This window comes from Myotis daubentonii, chromosome 20 (genome assembly GCF_963259705.1).
Source record: "Myotis daubentonii chromosome 20, mMyoDau2.1, whole genome shotgun sequence".
Classification (NCBI taxonomy): domain Eukaryota; kingdom Metazoa; phylum Chordata; class Mammalia; order Chiroptera; family Vespertilionidae; genus Myotis; species Myotis daubentonii.
In genome coordinates, this window is record NC_081859.1 from 12691737 (window position 1) to 12710913 (window position 19177).

The window sequence follows — 19177 nt, forward strand, 5'->3', positions numbered from 1 at the left end:
AATTCTCATTAATAGAGGATGGTAACAAATTCAAATATCTCCTTTTTATATGGAATATATGCAAATAAAGTCTCCACAATAACACACACACACACACACATGCTCATGAACATATTCTCCCATGCTTACTCCACTGTGGAATTAATCCCAAGAAATTAATTACAGCATAATGTTCATAGTAGCATTTATTTGGAGGTATGTTAAGAAAATTCAGTTAAAAGTACTTTAAAAGTACAGTTACATTTTAATTGTCCGTACACATCTTACTTACAAAGTAAAGATGACCCCCAAAAGTTTGCTGCACTTATTGTTTTGTTTAGCTACTGTACAGCCATCATTGGCATACTCAAGATCTTTATTGTAGTCCAACAAAAGTTCTAAGAAAAGGTTTTCAAAGCCAAAACCTTTCACTGTTCCCAGATCATAGGCAAATTTCTTTAAAAAAAAATGGCAGGCATAAGTTGTAGCTTAATTAATAAGTCTCTTGAGCACTAATTTAAAGCTTTCATTTTTTGATAGTTATCTCATCAGATCAAGGGTCATTTATTTCCATATAAATTTTAAAATCACCTTGTTGCTTTCTTAAAGTTCATTAGAATTTTCAATGGAATTGCATTAACAGGTTTTTTGTTACAAAGGGATGTTGACTTTTGTGAAATATTTTTTCTGCATCTGTTGAAATAATCGTGTAGTTTTTCTCCTTTATCCTATTAATAAGTTTAGTTGGATTATTTTCAGACTAGAGGCCCAGTGCACAAAATTCATGCATGGGTAGGGTCCTTAGGCCTGGCTGGTGATCAGAGCCGATCAGGGACTTCCGGCTGCTGGCTGGGGCATTCCCCAGCTGCTGGCTACCAGCCAGCACCTTCCTTCATTCTGCGCCGCCCCATGGTGGTCAGCATACATCATAGTGAGTGATAGAACTCCCGGTCTCCTGGTCAAACTCCCATGGGGACACTTTGCATATTAGCCTTTCATATATATACTAGGGGCCCGGTGCACGAAATTCGTGCACTGGGTGTGTGTGTGGGGGGGGAGGAGTATCCCTCAGCCCAGCCTGCCCCCTCTCACATACTGGGAGCCCTCAGGCGTTGACCCCCATCACCCTCCAATCGCAGGATCGGCCCCTTGCCCAGGCCTGATTCCTCAGCCAGAGGCGTAGACCCCCGTCACCCTCTGATCACCTGATCGGCCCCTTGCCCAGGCCTGACGCCTCCGCCAGAGGTGTCAGGCTTGGACAGGGGACCCCCATCTCCCCCCGATCACTGGCTCTGGCCCCCGCCCAGGCCTGAGGCCTCTGACCCAGGAATCATGCCTGGGCAGGGGACCCCCATCTCCCTCTGATCACTTGCTCCACCCCCCGCCTAAGCCCGACGCCTCTGACCCAGGCTTCAGGCCTGGGCAAGGGGACCATCATATCCCCCCAATCCCTGGCTCAGCCCCCCGCCCAGGCCTGATGCCTCGGCCAGAGGAGTTGACCCTCATCACCCTCCTATCACCAATCACCAGATCGGCCCCTTGACCAGGCCTGAGGCCTCCGGCAGAGGTGCCAGGCCTGGGCAGGGGACCCCCAGCTCCCCGCGGTTGCAGGCTCCGTCCCTGCCCAGGCCTAACGCCTCTGGCCGAGGCGTCCGGCTCGGGCAGCGGGGACCCGCAGCTGCAGCGGCCCTGCGATCGTGGGCTCTGCTTTAGGCCCAGGCAAGGGACCCCTAGCTCCTGGGACTGCCAGCTTCGACCGTGCCCAGCTCCCATCGCTGGCTCCACCCCTACTTCCTGCTATCACTGGCCAGGGCGGCAAAGGCGCCTGATTCTCCGATCATGGCTGGGGGGCAGGACAAAGGCGGCCCTTAGCTCTTAGCTCCCCCAGCTCTTAGCTCCCCCCTGGGTTTCTGATCACTGTCAGTGGCAGGGGGCTTCTTCCTGCTTTCCCTTTCGCCTCCCTGCATTGTGCCTACATATGCAAATTAACCGCCATCTTGTTGGCAGTTAACTGCCAATCTTAGTTGGCAGTTAACTGCCAATCATAGTTGGCAGTTAATTTGCATATAGCCCTGATTAGCCAATGAAAAGGGTATCATCGTACGCCAATTACCATTTTTCTCTTTTATTAGATATATATAGATGCTAATGCAACTGAATTCTTGGGATAGACTCCATTTGGTCATGGTGTATTATCCTTTAGATATATTTTGTAATTCTATTTGTCAAAATTCTGTTAATAAATTTGGCACCAGCCCTAGCTGGTTTGGCTCAGTGGATGGAGCATCAGCCTGTGGACTGAAGGATCCTGGGTTCAATTCAGGTTGCAGGCTCAACCCTTGGTGGGGAGTGTGCAGGAGGCGGCCAGTCAATGATTCTCTCTCATCATTGATGTTTCTATCGCTCTTTCCCCTCTCCCTTCCTTTCTGAAATCAATCTTACCTAATAATAAACAAACATGTAAATTGACCATACCTATGCCATGCTAACCAGCCAATCAGGAGAGTATGCAAATTGACCCAACAAAGATGGCAGTTAATTTGCATACGTAGGCTCCAAGTGGCGGAGCGAAGGCTGATGGCCCCAGGGCCAGCTCTGGCGGGACACCGGACAGAGCGAAGGTGTGGGTCCCGGGTGCCAGAGGCAAACCGGTGCCAGCAGCCATGGGAAGGGAAGGCCTATTGCATGAATCTCTTCATGCAACAGGCCTCTAGTAAAAATATATTTTTTAAAAAAATTTGGCATCTATATTTACAAGTATATTGGGCGTATAAGTCTCTCTTCTTATGATAGTTTTGCCTGTTTTCTTTGTTGTTGTTTTTAAAATGAGGGTGACAGTTGCCTTATAAAATGAGTTAGGGAGTGTTTTCTTCTCCATTATTTTCTGAAACAGATTTTGTAGGATTGGTAATATCTCTTTAAATGTTTAATCAATGAAGCCACCTGGACTTGAAGTTTTCTTTGAAAAAAAAAAAATGTTTTGCTTACTAATTCAACTTTGTTCATTAATACTAGATTGTTCAATTTTCTAGGATTAGTATTATTAATTCTGCCTTCTTTTTTTAAATTTTCCTTAAAAACCTTTCAAGACATTTCCATTTTATTAATTTTGTTTCAAAGAACTAGCTTTGTTTAATTGATTATTCTCTACAATTTTTCTGTTTTTAAGCCCCCTGATTTCTCTATTGTTTCCTTCTTTCTGTATGTCTCATGTTTAATTTACTTTACTTCTCTAGTTTCTCAAGATGGAAGCATAGATTACTGACTTGAGAACTTCCTTCTTTCCAAATATAGGAATTTATAAATGCCCTCTAAGCACTCATTTCACCACATACCACAAGTTTTAACATGCTTTGTTTTATTATCATTTGTTTTAAACTATTTTCTAATGGCTCTTGTGAATTTTGTGTTTGACCCAATGATTATTAAGAGGTGTTTTATTTTATTTCAAAATAGTGGGGTTTTTCTTATTATCTTATTGATTTCTAATCAATTCTACTGAAGGCAGAGACCATATTTTGTAAAATTTCAGTATTTCTAAATATATTAATAATTGTTTTAAGATCCAGAATATGATCTTCTGGTGAATGTATCAAGTACATTTGAAAACAATGTGTATTCTGCCACTTCTGGGTATAGATATCAATTATATCAAGTTGATTGATAGGGCTATTCTATTTCTATGTCTTTGTTGATTTTTTTTTTGTTTAGCTGCTCTATCAACTGCTGAAAAGAATTTTAAAATCTCAAAATATGGTCCTGGGACTGTCTATTTTCTCTCTTAGTTCTGCTACTGCATGCACACATATTCATAATTGTTATATCATAGAGTTCAACTGACCCTTTTAACATAAAGTGTCCTGGTACTCTCAGGTGATACATCTTATTTTGTAATCTCATATAATATAGCAAATCTCTTTCTTATATTTACTGTTTGAAGATATCTTTTTCAATCAATTTCTTTTCAATCTACCTGTGTCTTAAAGTTCATCTCTTAAAGACAATACATAAGTGGGCCTTGTATTTTCATCAATTCTGAAACCCTCTGCCTCTTACTTGCAATGTTTAATCCATTAATATTTAATGCAATTATTCATAGGGCTGCAACTGAGTCTACCATTTATAGAAAATACCAAGTGTCAGCAAGAATGTGGAGAAACTGTAGCTCCTATGCACTGCTGTGAGAATGTCAAATGTTGCAGCCACTATGGAAAACACTGTGGAGGTTCCTCAAAGAAATAAAAATAGAACTACCTTAAGATCCAGCAATCCCTCTTCTGGGCATTTAGCCAAAATAAAATGAAATCAGCATCTTGAAGAGGTATTTGTACTCCTATGCTCACTGCAGCATTATTAAAAATAGCCAAAACATGGAACAACCCTACATGTCCACTGAAAGATGAATGGATAAAGAAAATGTGGGATAAACATAGGATGCGATATTATTATGTGCTCCAACATAAATGAACAATGAGGGCATTATTCCAAGTGAAATAAGCCAGTCACAGAAGGAAAATATTGTATGTTTTCACTTATATGAGATACCTAAGCTAAGGTAGTCAAATTCATAGAAGCAGAAAGAAGAATGAAGTTTGATATGAGCCAGGAGAGGGGGAAATGGGGAGTTGCCATTCAATGGGCATAGAGTTTTGGTCATGCAAGATGAGAAATTCTAGAGATCTACTACAAAGTATTGTCCGTAGAGTTAACAATACTGTACACTTAAAATTTGGTAAATTTCATGCTATATGTTTTTAATCACAATTTTAAAAATGTACTAGAAAAGCTAAGAACATTTTGAAAAAAATAGCAATAATAAAAGGCTTGCTTTATTGAAAGCTAAAAGTTTGATAAGGCTTCTCTAATTAAAACCATGTGATCCTAGTGCTAGAATCACAGAAATATCAAAAGGGGGGGGAGAGGAAAATACTAAAAATGTAAGTATTCAAGCATAATCAGTTAGAAGAGAATGGATTATTCAATAAATGGAGGTAAGACAAGAAGCTCTTCTTTTGGAAAAATAGATTCCAAACTTCTATGATTAATGAAATAAATATAAGATTTTAAAAGATAGATTAGAGATATTTAGTTTGCAACAGGAAGACAGAGTAGAGAAGATAGAGAGTTTTTCTAGATCTTAATACATCTAAGTCTTCATTAATATTAAAGTCATATAAAATATCCAAACACCAGATTCTAGGTAAATTCAGGAGACAAACTCTAATGCAAATACAAATATGCTGTTTTTCATAAAACTGCTTCCTTCTAGTCATAAACGCAAATGAAAACTGATTATCCAGAAAAGTAGTATGATAATATTGCAGGAAGAGCAAACTAGTTCAGCCTTAAGATATGGCTTAAGTCCAGCCTTGCGAACACAAAGGCAAAATGAATCAAGTTACATGGGATGTTATAAATCCATGAAGACCAATATTTTCAAAGAATATATATTGCCATGGGAAAAATCCCATTCGTTCAACAAGTCAATAAACACTGTATCGGCCCCTGGACTGTGCGCTAAAAATAAAATGATGAGCAAGGAAGACATCACCCTTGCCCATCAAGAATCTTATAGTCTACTGAACAAGGCAGGCAAAGATTATAGTAGTGGTATACCAGATGCAAAAGGTCCAAGGAGATAGGGAAGGAGATAGCAGTCTACCTAGTCTACCAGTGTCAGAGGTTTTGTAGGAAATGTAACATTGTAAGCTCAGATCTGATTTCATAGGAATTACACAGGAATGAGCTCAACCATAGTTATTGGCTAGCAGTGGTCGGCAAACTCATTAGTCAACAGAGCCAAATATCAACAGCACAACAACTGAAATTTCTTTTGAGAGCCAAATTTTTTAAACTTAAACTATATAGGTAGGTACATTGTTATTAACTTAATAAGGGTACTCCTAAGGCTTAGGAAGAGCCACACTCAAGGGGCCAAAGAGCCGCATGTGGCTCCTGAGCCGCAGTTTGCCGACCACGGGGCTAAGGTATAAGCAAACTGAAGACTCAGCATAGATAAATGCCCATGGCAGAAGGGGGTGGCTTTGGAGGGAGGACACATAAAACTGTATGTGTACTGAAGACCTGAACATATCTCACAGAATAAGACTGGAAGTGTATAAAAAAAATATCAGTCCTTAACTCTGGTTATAGAATCAGATTATGAGTAATTTCTAGATCTTTTCCATTTTTCTTTCTTGTCTATGTTTTCTGCATCAACATACATTACCATTTTTGTTTACTGATCAAAAAAGTATTATTAAAATAACACTTCACGCCGAAACCGGTTTGGCTCAGTGGATAGAGCGTCGGCTTGCGGACTGAGGGGTCCCAGGTTCGATTCCGGTCAAGGGCATGTACCTGGGTTGCGGGCACATCCCCAGTAGGAGATGTGCAGGAGGCAGCTGATCGGTGTTTCTCTCTCATCGATGTTTCTAACTCTCTATCTCTCTCCCTTCCTCTCTGTAAAAAATCAATAAAATATATTTTTAAAAAAAATAACACTTCACTATTTACTAGATTTTAGGGGGGAGGTTCTGAGGTTTTTTTTAATCACACAAGTTTCTTAAGAACTAATTTATTCATTTGGAAAATAGGCTAAAAAGATTCAACTTCACAGAGTTGCTGATTTGAGTCAAATATGGTAACATAAGCGCAGGAAAATGAATTTGTGCTGGTGGTTGTTGGACCTAAGACAGTATCAGAGCCACTGGATGAAAGGGTATTGGACAGAACTGGGAAAGGGAAGGGACTCCAGGAATTAGCAGACCAGGAGGATGAAAATGGGGCCCTGAGGACGCTGGGGAACTGGTTGGAAATGTGTTGCTCTCCCCTCTTCAGCAACGATGATGGCCACTGCCAGTCAGTCCTGGTCCTTTCTTCCTCACTGAGCTTAGACCCAATCTCACATCCTCCTCCCGATACTCCAGGCGGCCGCCTGACGGATGGCATGCTACCTGACACCTTTGCCACCTCTGGCCTCAGAATTCTAAACACAAACACAATCCTATCATTCTTTTAAAAAACATAGCTTGGTTATTAAAAAATGTCTTAATTTATGTTTTAGCTTTTTAATGTTTTTTTCTTTTTAATTTTTTTTAATGTATTTTATTGATTTTTTACAGAGAGGAAGGGAGAGAGATAGAGAGTTAGAAACATCGATGAGAGAGAAACATCGATCAGCTGCCTCCTGCACATCTCCCACCGGGGATGTGCCCGCAACCAAGGTACCTGCCCTTGACCGGAACCAAACCTGGGACCCTTCAGTCTGCAGGCCGACGTTCTATCCACTGAGCCAAACCGGTTTCGGTGTTTTTTTCTTTTAAGAAGTATATCTACCAGAACTTCCAGATATTTTGATTCAGAATTTGATAAATTACTCATCTCTTCTATCAGAATAATAATCCTTGAGGGCCTACAGCATTTTACAAAGGCATTTACATATATTTACAAATGGTGAGGTCAGACACACGGGTTTTTAGATTGACCGTTGCTTTTTCACAAAATGGAGAAAAACAAATGACTCTCTTACCTTTCCTCTGGCGTATCTACATGAAAGGTTCTCTCTATTACAGTGGTCCACTGGAGACATCTGATAATGAATGTGTTTGGCTTTGGTCGTTCTGTTTTCATTAACTGGCATTCTAGTGATAAAATAAAATGTCTCTTTGAATATACTTACATTTACACCAAGAAACAAGCAGTTGCAAACTACAGCGTTCTGTTCTGTGCAAAGCCACTGCTCTCTCAGCATTCCAGGGGCTGCACGGCTTTCCCCCATACACCCTGCTGCTCTCCCCCGAGACACCCTGCTGCTCTCCCCCATACACCCTGCTGCTCTCCCCTGTATCGACACCTCTGCTGCCCATTCATCTGACCCCGATCCATGCGTGACCACCAACTGTCAAGAGGACACCTGTCCTCTAAGGTGAAGACCAAAGCCAACTTCTTCCATGAGGCCTTCTATGGCAGACTGACCATTCCTGAACCCCCCCCTCCCCATATTCTCAGAGCTTACTACTGTCTGCCTCATTCTTCACTCAGCTTAGACTACCTCATAATGTTATCATTTTAAGGCATCCTTATCTCTCTACCTAGATTATAAGCCTTTTGATAGTATATCCCACCAGTAACTTTTTAAAAATACGTTTTTATTGATTTCAGAGAGGAAGAGAAAGAGATAGAAACATCAACGATGAGAGAGAATCATCAATCGGCTGCCTCCTGCATGTCCCCGAGTGGGGACCGAGCCTGCAACCCAGTCAGGTGCCCTGATGGGGAATCAAACCATGATCTCCTGGTAGGTGGGTTGATGCTCAACCACTGAGTGACACCGGCCAAGCCACCTATAGTTCTTCTTAATCACAGACCGTAGAGCCAGTCAGTCACCAAGCGATCAATTCTGTCAAGGAATATCTAGGAAGACTTCAAAGAAAAGGACGAAAGTGCAGTGGCTAAAATATGGGTTCTAATCCCAGTGTGTCTGGATTCAGTTTTTTCCCTACCATGAACAATGAACCTTGCAAGTGAATTAAGGCCTTTGCTCTTCAAACATTACTTAAGAAACAAGAAGAGTACCTGTAACATACAACTAGTATGTGGAGAAATAATAAATCGATGTAATCCTCAACATTGTGTGTGACACATAAGGTTTCACTCATGCTAGCTGTTAGCTTTAAGGACTGGATACGCGGTATCAGACAACCAGAGGAAGTACAGCTGGCTTGTGTACCGACACTGCTCTTTTGAAAGAAAGTAACTGACCCCTGGTTGAAAAGTTCAACAGTGTCTTGTCCGTGCTTATCCTTCTGGTCCTATCTCCATTATTAGCAACTATCAACTGCCATTCCTACGTCTTTATGGGACCAAGTCATCAATCATACTGAACCATTCTTTTTATATAAGAAAAAAATCACCTTCTAAATCAACACGTTAAAATACAAAAATGACACTAAATGAAAAAGGAAAAGTGGTCCCGGGTTGGGATTTTTTGAACTATCTGTGCCTTTCTCTCCGGAAGTGTCTGGCTTTGTTCAGATCTGAGAGCATCGTCTCCGCCCGGAGAATGGTCTCGGAGAGCATCCCTCATCTGGTAGCGAGTCAGCACTGAGAGAGAAGAAAATAATTTCCCACCACATCCAGGGCTCGCTGCCCTTCGTACACAGCGGTAACTAAAGAGCTGGATCTGAAGCCACAAAAATGGCAACTTCAAAAAACCATGTTAAAACAAGTGAGCCAGTCAGCAGAAGAAGTTCTGGGTTCTTCTGTGTTGGCTACAATATGGGCTCATGAACACACCGCCCAGCTCTCTGTAAAATGAAGGAAAACCTGCCATGGCTCATGTCTAAAAACCCTTATTCTTAAAGGGGGCTCCTGATCTTTAAGGGGATTCTTAAAAAGGATGGTGGTGAATCAACAGTCAATACTTCTTCAGAGGAATATTTTCAATTTAGTCATGTAAAGATTTCCAATTCAACCTCGGCTGACTTAAAAACAAAAGTAGAAACTTCGGCTAGCGATTCTGAAAAGCTATTAATCAAATGATCATCCATGATATCTCAAACCATTGTGTGTATTAAATGGTTTGCGATATCATGGATGATCACGGTGTGACGACCATTTGCATATTAGCCTGTTATCATTATGATTATTATGACTGCGGCTATTCTTATAAAAGGGGAAAAAAAGAATAGTGACCAAGGAAGCCCCAGCACATCAACCTTCCAGAGACTCATCCCACGGCTGTCAGGAAGGGGCTGTCGCTGTGCCAGGTGATCTGGTGGTGAGTCCCACGGGGGCATCTGCCCGTGCTCACTATGTTACATCTGAGGGACACATCTAAGAGGGGTTCTATTATCTTCCAGTTCATAAAGGAGCTAAGAGAGATTGAAACTGGCTAAATAACTTGCCCCCAAACCTACAGCTTGCAAATCACTGTACGAACATTTACCCCCAGGTCTACGTGAGTTCAAATGCCCGGCTCTTTCGGAGAGAACATGCTGCTCAGAAAAATGCCTTTAAACAATCAGGCGTCACCTGTCCAAGTTACCTCCCACCTGAAAAGGTGTTTCCACTCTCCCTCTTCCGCACCTGCCCTTCCCTGGGCCCTGCCCTCCTCCCTCTGTGACCCCTTTTCTCCTACAGAGAAGTCAGGATACTTGTACCTGATAACATATTTGAGGCGGGAGAGGGCCCCTTCTACCCCCACCCCCCACCAGGTGTTTGCTCCTGGCTCTGAACACAGCGGAGGGATGGCTAGGGAAGAGGGGGGTCCCCCGAAGGAGCCCGAGATGGCACTTTATTTGTGGACGCAGGATGCAGCGGGAGTGGTTTAGAGAGAAAGACAGTAGGAAGGGGCAGCGGGGACCTGCGTCCTCTCGCTGCTGGTCTCACGCCCTGGAACGCCGACCAAGCCGACGGGAACACACATGTTCAGTCACGAACGACGGGAAAGTGGCTCCCAAACTCGCTCTGGTCCAGCTCCCGGTTTCTATTCTCTCAGTAACAGACAAAGGACAGGATGCTTTTGCTGCCGGCGAATGTGACACGGAGCCCAGTGGTCTGAACCAGAGTGAAAATATCCTTTTCCATAAAGGAAATGGGGGGGGGCACGTAAGTTATTACTGTTTATTTCATAAGAAAGAACTTTCTGTAAGTGAAGGAGTAAGAGGGGTTACTAACGCTGTGTTCCACTCTAAAAGACATTTTCACTTTAAGGTACACGTTTCAAATTCTGGCTTTTTAATGATCATAAACGTCACCCTGTTGGTTTTAACAGGGGAGACTCTTTGTGGACTTAAATTGAGTTTGAAATCACGACATGTTGATGTGAACTTCTCCTGATACATTTTTCTTTAGCGAATAGGTCACCATCATTCAGCAAAAGTACATCTCAGAGCCAGCACCCTTCCCACCAGCATTTCTCCATCTCGTCCGTCCTCAAAACCCTACCTCTAATTAAACCAACATCCCAAAAGTCTTCCAGGACAACTACTCTCTGCATACCCTCTACACTCTTCCAATTTTAATTAAAAATACACCGTGGTCCCCCTGGGGCATAGTGAACACACAAAATGAATGAGGCCTCACCAACAGAGAGTCCTGAGAGTCAGGCAAACATCAAAACGCACCATGAGGCGAGCTGTTCTATGGTCGTGTTTTTTGCAGTCTCATAGCCATGAACTATTTTTTGTGGTTAAAAAACACCCCACGTAACATAAAATGTACCATTTTAACCATTTTAAAGTGCACAGTTCTATGGCATTAATAAGTACATTCACATTGTTGTGAGGCAAGCTGGCTTTTAAACATATCTCTTCCTTTTTTCTCATTGTACAAATTCATATTCAAATCATTTATGCTTCCTGTAGAAAAATTCATAAATAGGTACATGGTTAATGTTCTCATGTGCATTTCTTTTGTAAGCATGTTTTAAAATGAGACTATAGCATATGGAACATCTATATATATAAAAGCCTAAGCAACCGTTCCACCGGTAGCTATGATGCGCACTGACCACTAGGGTGCAGATGCTCAGTGCATAGGCATGGAAACATAGAACAGACTGATAAATCTCAGAGGGAAGGAGGGAAGGGAAAGGAGGGGAGGGTGGGAAGGATTAACCAAAGATTTTATATGCATACTAGAGGCCTGTGCACAGATTCATGCACCAGTAGAATCTCTCAGCCTGGCCTGCGCCCTCTCGCAATCCAGGTCCCCTTGGGGGATGTCGGACTGCCAGTCTCAGCCCAATCCCTGTAGGGCAGTGGTTCTCAACCTTCTGTCCCTTTAAATACAGTTCCTCATGTTGTGACCCAACCATAAAACTATTTTCGTTGCTACTTCATAACTGTAATGTTGCTACTGTTATGAATCGTAATGTAAATATCTGATATGCAGGATGGTCTTAGGCGACCCCTGTGAAAGGGTTGTTCGACCGCCAAAGGGGTCGCAACCCACAGGTTGAGAACTGCTTCTGTAGCGGCCGGCCTGTCTTGCCCAGTACCGATCGCCTGGGAGGGACCACAGGAGGGCTCCAGGGCATGTCCAGCCCATCTTGATTTGTGCACCAGGCCAGTTTCGGCCCGATCCCTGCAGGCCAGGCCTAGGGACCCTAGTATTACATAAGTGCTTTGCTCATTTACTATGTTGTGATATTTTTCATTTCATTAAATAATGATCTACATCATCATATTTCATAGTGGCTCAGACACCTCTGTACTCACACACCCAAGTAAACAGTTTATTAGTGATCACAACCCATGAAACAAACAGAAGTGAATTACCCGGATGCAGAAAGGATGAGTTCTACCCATTTTAGCACAGCTTACTACAAAACACTGTGTGGAAATCTAAAAAATAATCATGAACACCATTTTGTTTTAATTAAGAAAAACTAATTTATATTTCAAATACGCTGAAACTGGAATTCATAACAACATTTTTAAACAATCCAACAAGAATGTAAATTAAACTGCAAATTCCCTGAGGGCAAGGGTCGTATTATTTGATTACCTCGTACTGTGCCTACACAGAGCAGGTCTCAACTGAATAAACACAATGAACAAATCCATGATTAACATTAGCCAAATGCAGTAAGGAATTTATGTTGGCTAACTAACGCCAGATTTTTAAAAACAGCTGAAAGATACTCTACACCCAATAAAACGATTGATTCCGGCCAGGATCACCAATGGATGCTAAAGTCATTAGGGAAGTAAGTGAAGGACTGAACACTGCCGGTGCCAAGGTGTGGACCCAGAGCACGTGCCCACCACCAAGGGGAGCTTAACTTTATGATGAAACTTTCACACCTGAAGCCAGTGAACAATGACAGGGGGCCAAGTGCCTCCCGAAACCTGAAATACTTATTTCTTCAAAATCTAAAGTGCCCTGTCCCGGCTGGCGTGGCTCAGTGGTTGAACATCGAAATCACGGTTTGATTCCCGGTCCGGGCACATGCCTGGGTTGTGGGCATGATTCCCAGTGTGGGGTGTGCAGGAGGCAGCTGATCATGGGTTCTCTCTCATCGGTGATATTTCTATCTCTCTCTCCCCCTTCCTCTCTGAAATCAATAAAAAAATATATATTTTTTAAACCTACATTGTCCAGTTACACCACCTCTGAGAATATTAGTAATAAATCTTGCTCTAAGCATATACAGATATAGATGTTTATGTATAAGTAAATCCTAATAACATCAATGTGAAAAAATTAAAAGCCTCGTCAAATTGGTTATTACATAGCTACAGCTCTGACTGAAGAGCAAGCTTTCTTTCCCTTGGGAAAGTGGTAGAATTAGATTTACAGAATAGTTATACGATGTTTTTCCCTTGGAGAACGATGAAAAGGCCTATTTATTCAGAGCAAAGTACTCAACTTCCAAAAAAAGAAACAAACAAAAGAAAAAAAACACACAGTGAATTTTGGAGGATTATAAACAAACAAGCCTAATCATTTCATTAAAAACATTTATAAAAAACCCGAATTACTATTAAGAATCAGACTTGTCCAACCTGGCCAGGTGGCTCAGTGGTTGAGCATCGACCTATGAACCAGGAGGTCACTGTTCGATTCCCGGTTGGTGCACAAACCCAGGTTTCAGGCTCGATCCCCAGTGGGGGGCGTGCAGGAGTCAGCCGATCAGCGATTCTCTCTCATCATTGATGTTTCTCTCTCTCTCTCCCTTCCTCTCTGAAATCAATAAAAATAAAAAAAAATATTTTTTTAAAGAATCTGACCTGTCTGGAAAACACTCTCTCACCTCTAGAAACTTCAAGAGGAGACATAAATGTCTCTCTTTCCACTCAGGAATTCTGACTCCAGATGAACTTTCCTAATTTACTGGGTTTCACCCACAGCCACAGAGAAGTCTCTGGGTCTTTAGCACAAAACGCTTCACTTTAAAGTCTGGTTTGACTGTGCATTGCAAGGAAGCAAAGAGATACTTTGGAATAACCAGTTCATTCATTGTTAGAACAGAAAAAAAATCATCTTAAATATTTTGCCAATTTAGGTCACTAGGGAAACTTTCCTTTCTATTATATTCCCCCCCCCTACAAATTGATTCTTCTTAAATAATGACAACTAAGTCACTCTTTGAAAGCACCTTCTCAGTTGCTCCGCTAGAACATGAGGGTTTCATGAGCGTTATTTCTCACTAACCCTCCCAACGAAGTTCTCAGGTGTTGTCGTCATTTCTGTTTCACAAATAAGGAAACAGAGGCTGATGTAGGTCCTGTGTTCAAAATCATCACGTCCGTGAGGTTATAAAACTGAATCTCGGGTCCAGGTTTTGTGGCTCTAAGTTCTAGGCGCGTTCTAGCATGTCACGTGCTGTTTTTGGAGGGTTAGCAGCATTCAAGAGAGGAAATACAGGCTCATCCTATATGGTAAAAGCCTAATATGCTAAGTGTCTGGTCGTCTGGTCAACCAATCAAAGCATGATATGCTAATGATATGCTAAGGCTGCTCAACAGCTCGCTATGACATGCACTGAACACCAGGGGGCAAACTCTTCGAATGGTAGGTTAGCTTGCTGCTGGGATCTGGCCAATCGGGACTGAGCGAGATAGGCCGGACACACCCTAGAGCCCTCACGTGGTCCCTCCCTGGCTGGCCAACCTCCAGCGTCCCGCCCTGGCCCCGATCGTGCACCCGTGGGGTCCCTCCTCCTGGCCTGTGCCCTCTCACAATCCAGGACCTCTCGGGGGATGTCAAAGAGCCAGTTTCGGCCTGATCCTGCAGGCCAGGCCGAGGGACCCCACTGGTGCACGAATTTGCGCACTGGGCCTCTAGTTTCTTTATAACAAGCTCTGCATCTTCACTTTCTAGCTTTTTACAATCAAACTGAAACAGGTGACTAGATATAGAATACGGAAAGAATCTTCCCCAAAGAAAACTGACCAAACTTCTTGTTGAGTATCCATGCACCAAAAATAACTACCATCCAGTGTGAGAATATTCCACGTAAAAACAACCACCCACTGTGACCATATGCTTATAAGATAGGGGAGTCCCGGGTGACAGGTGAACTGGTAAGGAATAAAACAGTTTCAGGATTTACTTATAGGGAAATAATTGGGGGAAAAATACCTTCCTGTCAACATTAGATCACTGGTACAAGGTTCAAAGCACGTGTGAAATATTTACTGGCCAAAATGTTGAAAACCTAACGTGAATTAACCTGAGACGCCAGTTGCCTGGAGGCCGGAATGAGAACTTACTAGGGTTTGTGAATCTAAGAGAGCATGCTGACTCCCTCCGAGAATAGCCAAATGTAACTCCCCAGAGGCACAGATTTTCCAAAGGACTGACCAGACTGTCCATCTGTAAATAATATAGGCCAACAAAACTATTTTCACCAAACGTGCTACTTCCAGGGGCCGCCTGGGAGGCGCTCGAAGGAGACAATGCCTGTGACATGATGCTATAAAGAGAGCATCATGCGTTTATTTTTAATTCCTTTCTCAGAGTATCCTACAGAGAGAGAGCGGCCTTATCAGTGTCCTTTTGGAAGCAAACGCTGTTGCTGGTTGGCTGGTCCAATTATCATGAACTGTTCTGGCGTGTTTCAAAAGCACTGCCATTTTCAAACAGAGAAAATGTCTAAAAATGCCAGCGTGGTAATGGGTTCTGAGCGCATGGGTGGGGGTGAGGGAGAAAGACAATGACAAGCCGGTGCAGAAGGGCACGCGGGCTGCCCCGTTGCAGGACTATTGTGCCGACAATTAGCAACAGGAAGCAGCGCACAACACACATGAATGAGAGCCGGGGCCGCGGTGAAAGGCCGTATTGTCGTGCCGAGGCATTACTGCAATCAGGGGCAATGTACTCTCCTCCACTCAACTTTCCGGCGGGCACCCCGCTCTCTTCTCCTGTCCCCTGCGCTGCATGTTTCCATCAGCATCTGCTCAATTCTTTCCAACCCAAAGGAATGCCTCTGTGTCTTTCCTCAGTTCCAAGGCTGAGAGGGCCTTCCCCCAACTGTGGCCTTGGGCCGCATTGAACTTGACTCGAAATACCACAAATGCTTTTAACTTGAAGATATAGCTGGGGATGGGCAAGTCACTGGATGTTAGAAGAAAGAACTGGAGAGATGCCACAGGCTGACTCCCTCACGCCACGAGGGGCAAAACTCTGAGTCCCAGGCTGGTTAAGGGACTGACCCATTATCACATAAAACATTTCTATCAAATGATCGGTCACCTGGCTAGTGCCTCCATGCCTTCCCGTCTGCTGTGGCCTAGTGAGCATGACTGTTACATGAACACATCCCCTCCACCACCACCTACCGCCCCCCCCCCCCACACCCGAGAACAGCGGAGTCTGCTATTGACTGTAAGATTTGGCTGACCCGGAGATGGCTGCGGGTGCTGACTCAGCATTACTTGAAGAGGGCTGTCACTCTGACCCCTTTACAGGACTGATCACACTCAAGCCAGGGGTTAGAGCAGAATCCAAATCACAGCTCTGCCAGCTACTTGATTGGAGACCCTGGGGAAGTTACTCTCTCTGGTTTTTAGTTTCATCATCCAGTTTGTTTACGGTAACATTTATTTCATGTTGTACTTGGCATGAAAATAACCTGCTCATATAAATAAAGCACCTCGCACCAAGTGGGCTCTTAGAAACGTCAATTCTCTTTCCTTCCGTAAGTCCCCCTTAATGTCTTCTGTATTAACTATAAGATGGGATTAAATAGGATGAGATGTAATCATTTTTAGTTTACAATTTTAAAAATTACACCAGCCCTGACTGCTTTGGCTCAGTGGATAGAGCGTCGGCCTGCGGACTGAAGGGTCCCAGGTTCAATTCTGGCCAAGGGCATGTACCTTGGTTGTGGGCACATCCCCAGTAGGGGGTGTGCAGGAGGTAGCTGATAGATGTTTCTCTTTCATCGATATTTCTAACTCTCTATCCCTCTTCCTTCCTCTCTAAAAAATCAATAAAACATATTTAAAAAAATAATAAAAATTATACCAACTTCTCTCTGGAAAATAAAAACAAAACCTAAAAAAGTAATATTATACAAGCAAATCAGTTCGGTATCTACATTTAACTTAATAAAAAGTAAAGTGTCCATCAACGAGGATAGGCACTTCACATTTAAAATTGGCCTAAGAAAGGCAGGCCAACCTATTTTTTCAAAAAGGGATTGGAGAAGCATTTCAGGGAAGAAGGAGATATTGCCAGAGTGAGCCAATATTTGCAACACAGGATAAAGTAGAATTCTAGATGGTCCTTCTGTGGACATAGCCAGGCACTTCTCCTCAGGAAGAAGGTTGATCCCCAAGACATATGGGCAAATGTTCCAGTTCTCCACTGAGGAACTGTTTCTACCTTTGAGTTGGACTGATAACTTGTCAAAATGTTAAAGACCATGACTATTGGGTAGACAAACTTTTGTGCTCAAAGTACTTGTGAACACAGCTTTGCAATAATGCTTGTCTAAATCCTGTATTATCTTTTAGGCTAAATGTAGTATTTCCTATGCAAAGATAATCTCAATCTATAATTAGCAACTTACCAAACCACAATTCTCATTAGAAATGTACCCTGCTTTTTAAAAAAAGTTTACTTATACTTCTACAGCACTAAATGTAGAAGGCACCTTTGTATGTAGTTCACATTTGACCCATCTGAAGGATGAAGGTCAAATGCTATTATCCACATTTTGTAGGGCTGGAAGAATTCTACATGACAAAGAATATCTAGCAATGTAAGTGTTGGAATGCCCACCCAAAATCAAATCTCAAGGCTCTTACTCTAGGTAAAATATCACAGAATGTGGTGGAGAGGGGAATATCTTATTTATTTATTTACTTACTTATCTTTTATTGATTTCAGAGAGGAAGGGAGAGGTAGAGATAGAAACATCAATGAGAGAGAATCATTGATTGGCTGCCTCCTGCACGCCCCCTACTGGGGATCAAGCCCACAACCCGGGCACGTGCCCTTGACCTGAATTGGACCTGGGACCTTTCAGTCTGTAGGCTGACACTCTATATCGACTGAGCCAAACCAGCCAGGGCGGGAATAACACTTTTAAACAACAATAGAGAGATACTTAACTAGTACTATGTAGTAAAACAACCTTAAAATGATCACTGAATTTCTAAAGGCTTCATTTTTCTTACCAAGAAGTGAAAAAAAAAAATGGACTAGATTATTTCAGATATTCCCTTGAAAGCAGTTATTGAAAACCCAACATGTGGGTCCTAGGAGCTATCAGACAAATGAAACTCGGCTCTTTCCCTGCAAATAACTCAGATTAGCAGATGAGACACACACACGAACAAAATGACCGAGAAACACCAGTGATGACCACCAAGGGTAACAGCTTTGTGAAGGGCAGAGAGGAGTCATTCAGCAAGGAAGTAGGCTGGGAATGTAAATCTGAATTAAGTCTTAAAGAATAATAATAATAATAATAATAATAATAATAATAATAATAATAAGATCCAGGCAAACAGAGAGCAGAAGGACATTCCGATCAGAGGGTGGAACAGCATAGACAACGGCTCAGAGTAGAGAACAGCAGCATAGTTTGCAGTGCAGGGAATAATAAGTAGCTCAGAACTGCCCAGTGGACCTACACAGAAGAGAGACAAAGCAAGAGTTGAGAGCAGAGGATGGGAGCGGGCTGGAATTGGTTCATGTAATACTTTCTACAATGAAGATTAAAAAAATAAACAAAAGTGGAGAGCAGAGGCCAGACAGAGGAGATCTCGTATGTAAATGAAGGAAGCCGGACCCGACCCATCAGTAATGAAGACCCCAGGCTGGGCTTTCCCAGGGAACGGCATACTCAGGATTTGATTAGAAAGATCCCTTTGACGGCCCGGTGGAGGAAGTGTTACAGAGCCTCGAGGTCAGAATCTGTAGCAGAGACGATGAGGGCTTGTTTTAGGGTGATTACAGGGGAGGCCAGAAGTTGAAGAAATAAGAAGCAAAAGCAGCAGGACTAGACACAAGTTGCGAGTGGGTGAAGGTGTGAAGGGGGGAGAGGCATGCCGTGGATCCAGGATTCTGCTCAAGAGAGAAATGAGACACTGAACATTGGGGTTGGGGTGGGGGGGGGAGGGGGAGGAGAGGGATTGACGAAATTATCTTGAGTTCGGCTTGGGACACGTGGAGTCCAAAACGTATCTAGGTAGAGGGTCCAGGGGTCAGGTGAACACCGTGACCTACCACTCAG

The 19177-nt window shown here is 42.9% G+C and overlaps 1 protein-coding gene across 3 annotated transcripts in view; it reads right to left on the minus strand.

Annotated features, from left to right (window-relative positions):
- AKT3 (AKT serine/threonine kinase 3) overlaps positions 1 to 19177 on the minus strand; it is a 210059-nt gene that overhangs the window by 66889 nt on the left and 123993 nt on the right. For all 3 annotated transcript variants that reach the window (XM_059677347.1, XM_059677346.1, XM_059677345.1), the window contains one exon: positions 7511 to 7622. In XM_059677347.1, the coding sequence (XP_059533330.1) occupies positions 7511 to 7622 (112 nt within the window). The remainder of the gene's footprint in view (positions 1 to 7510; positions 7623 to 19177) is intronic.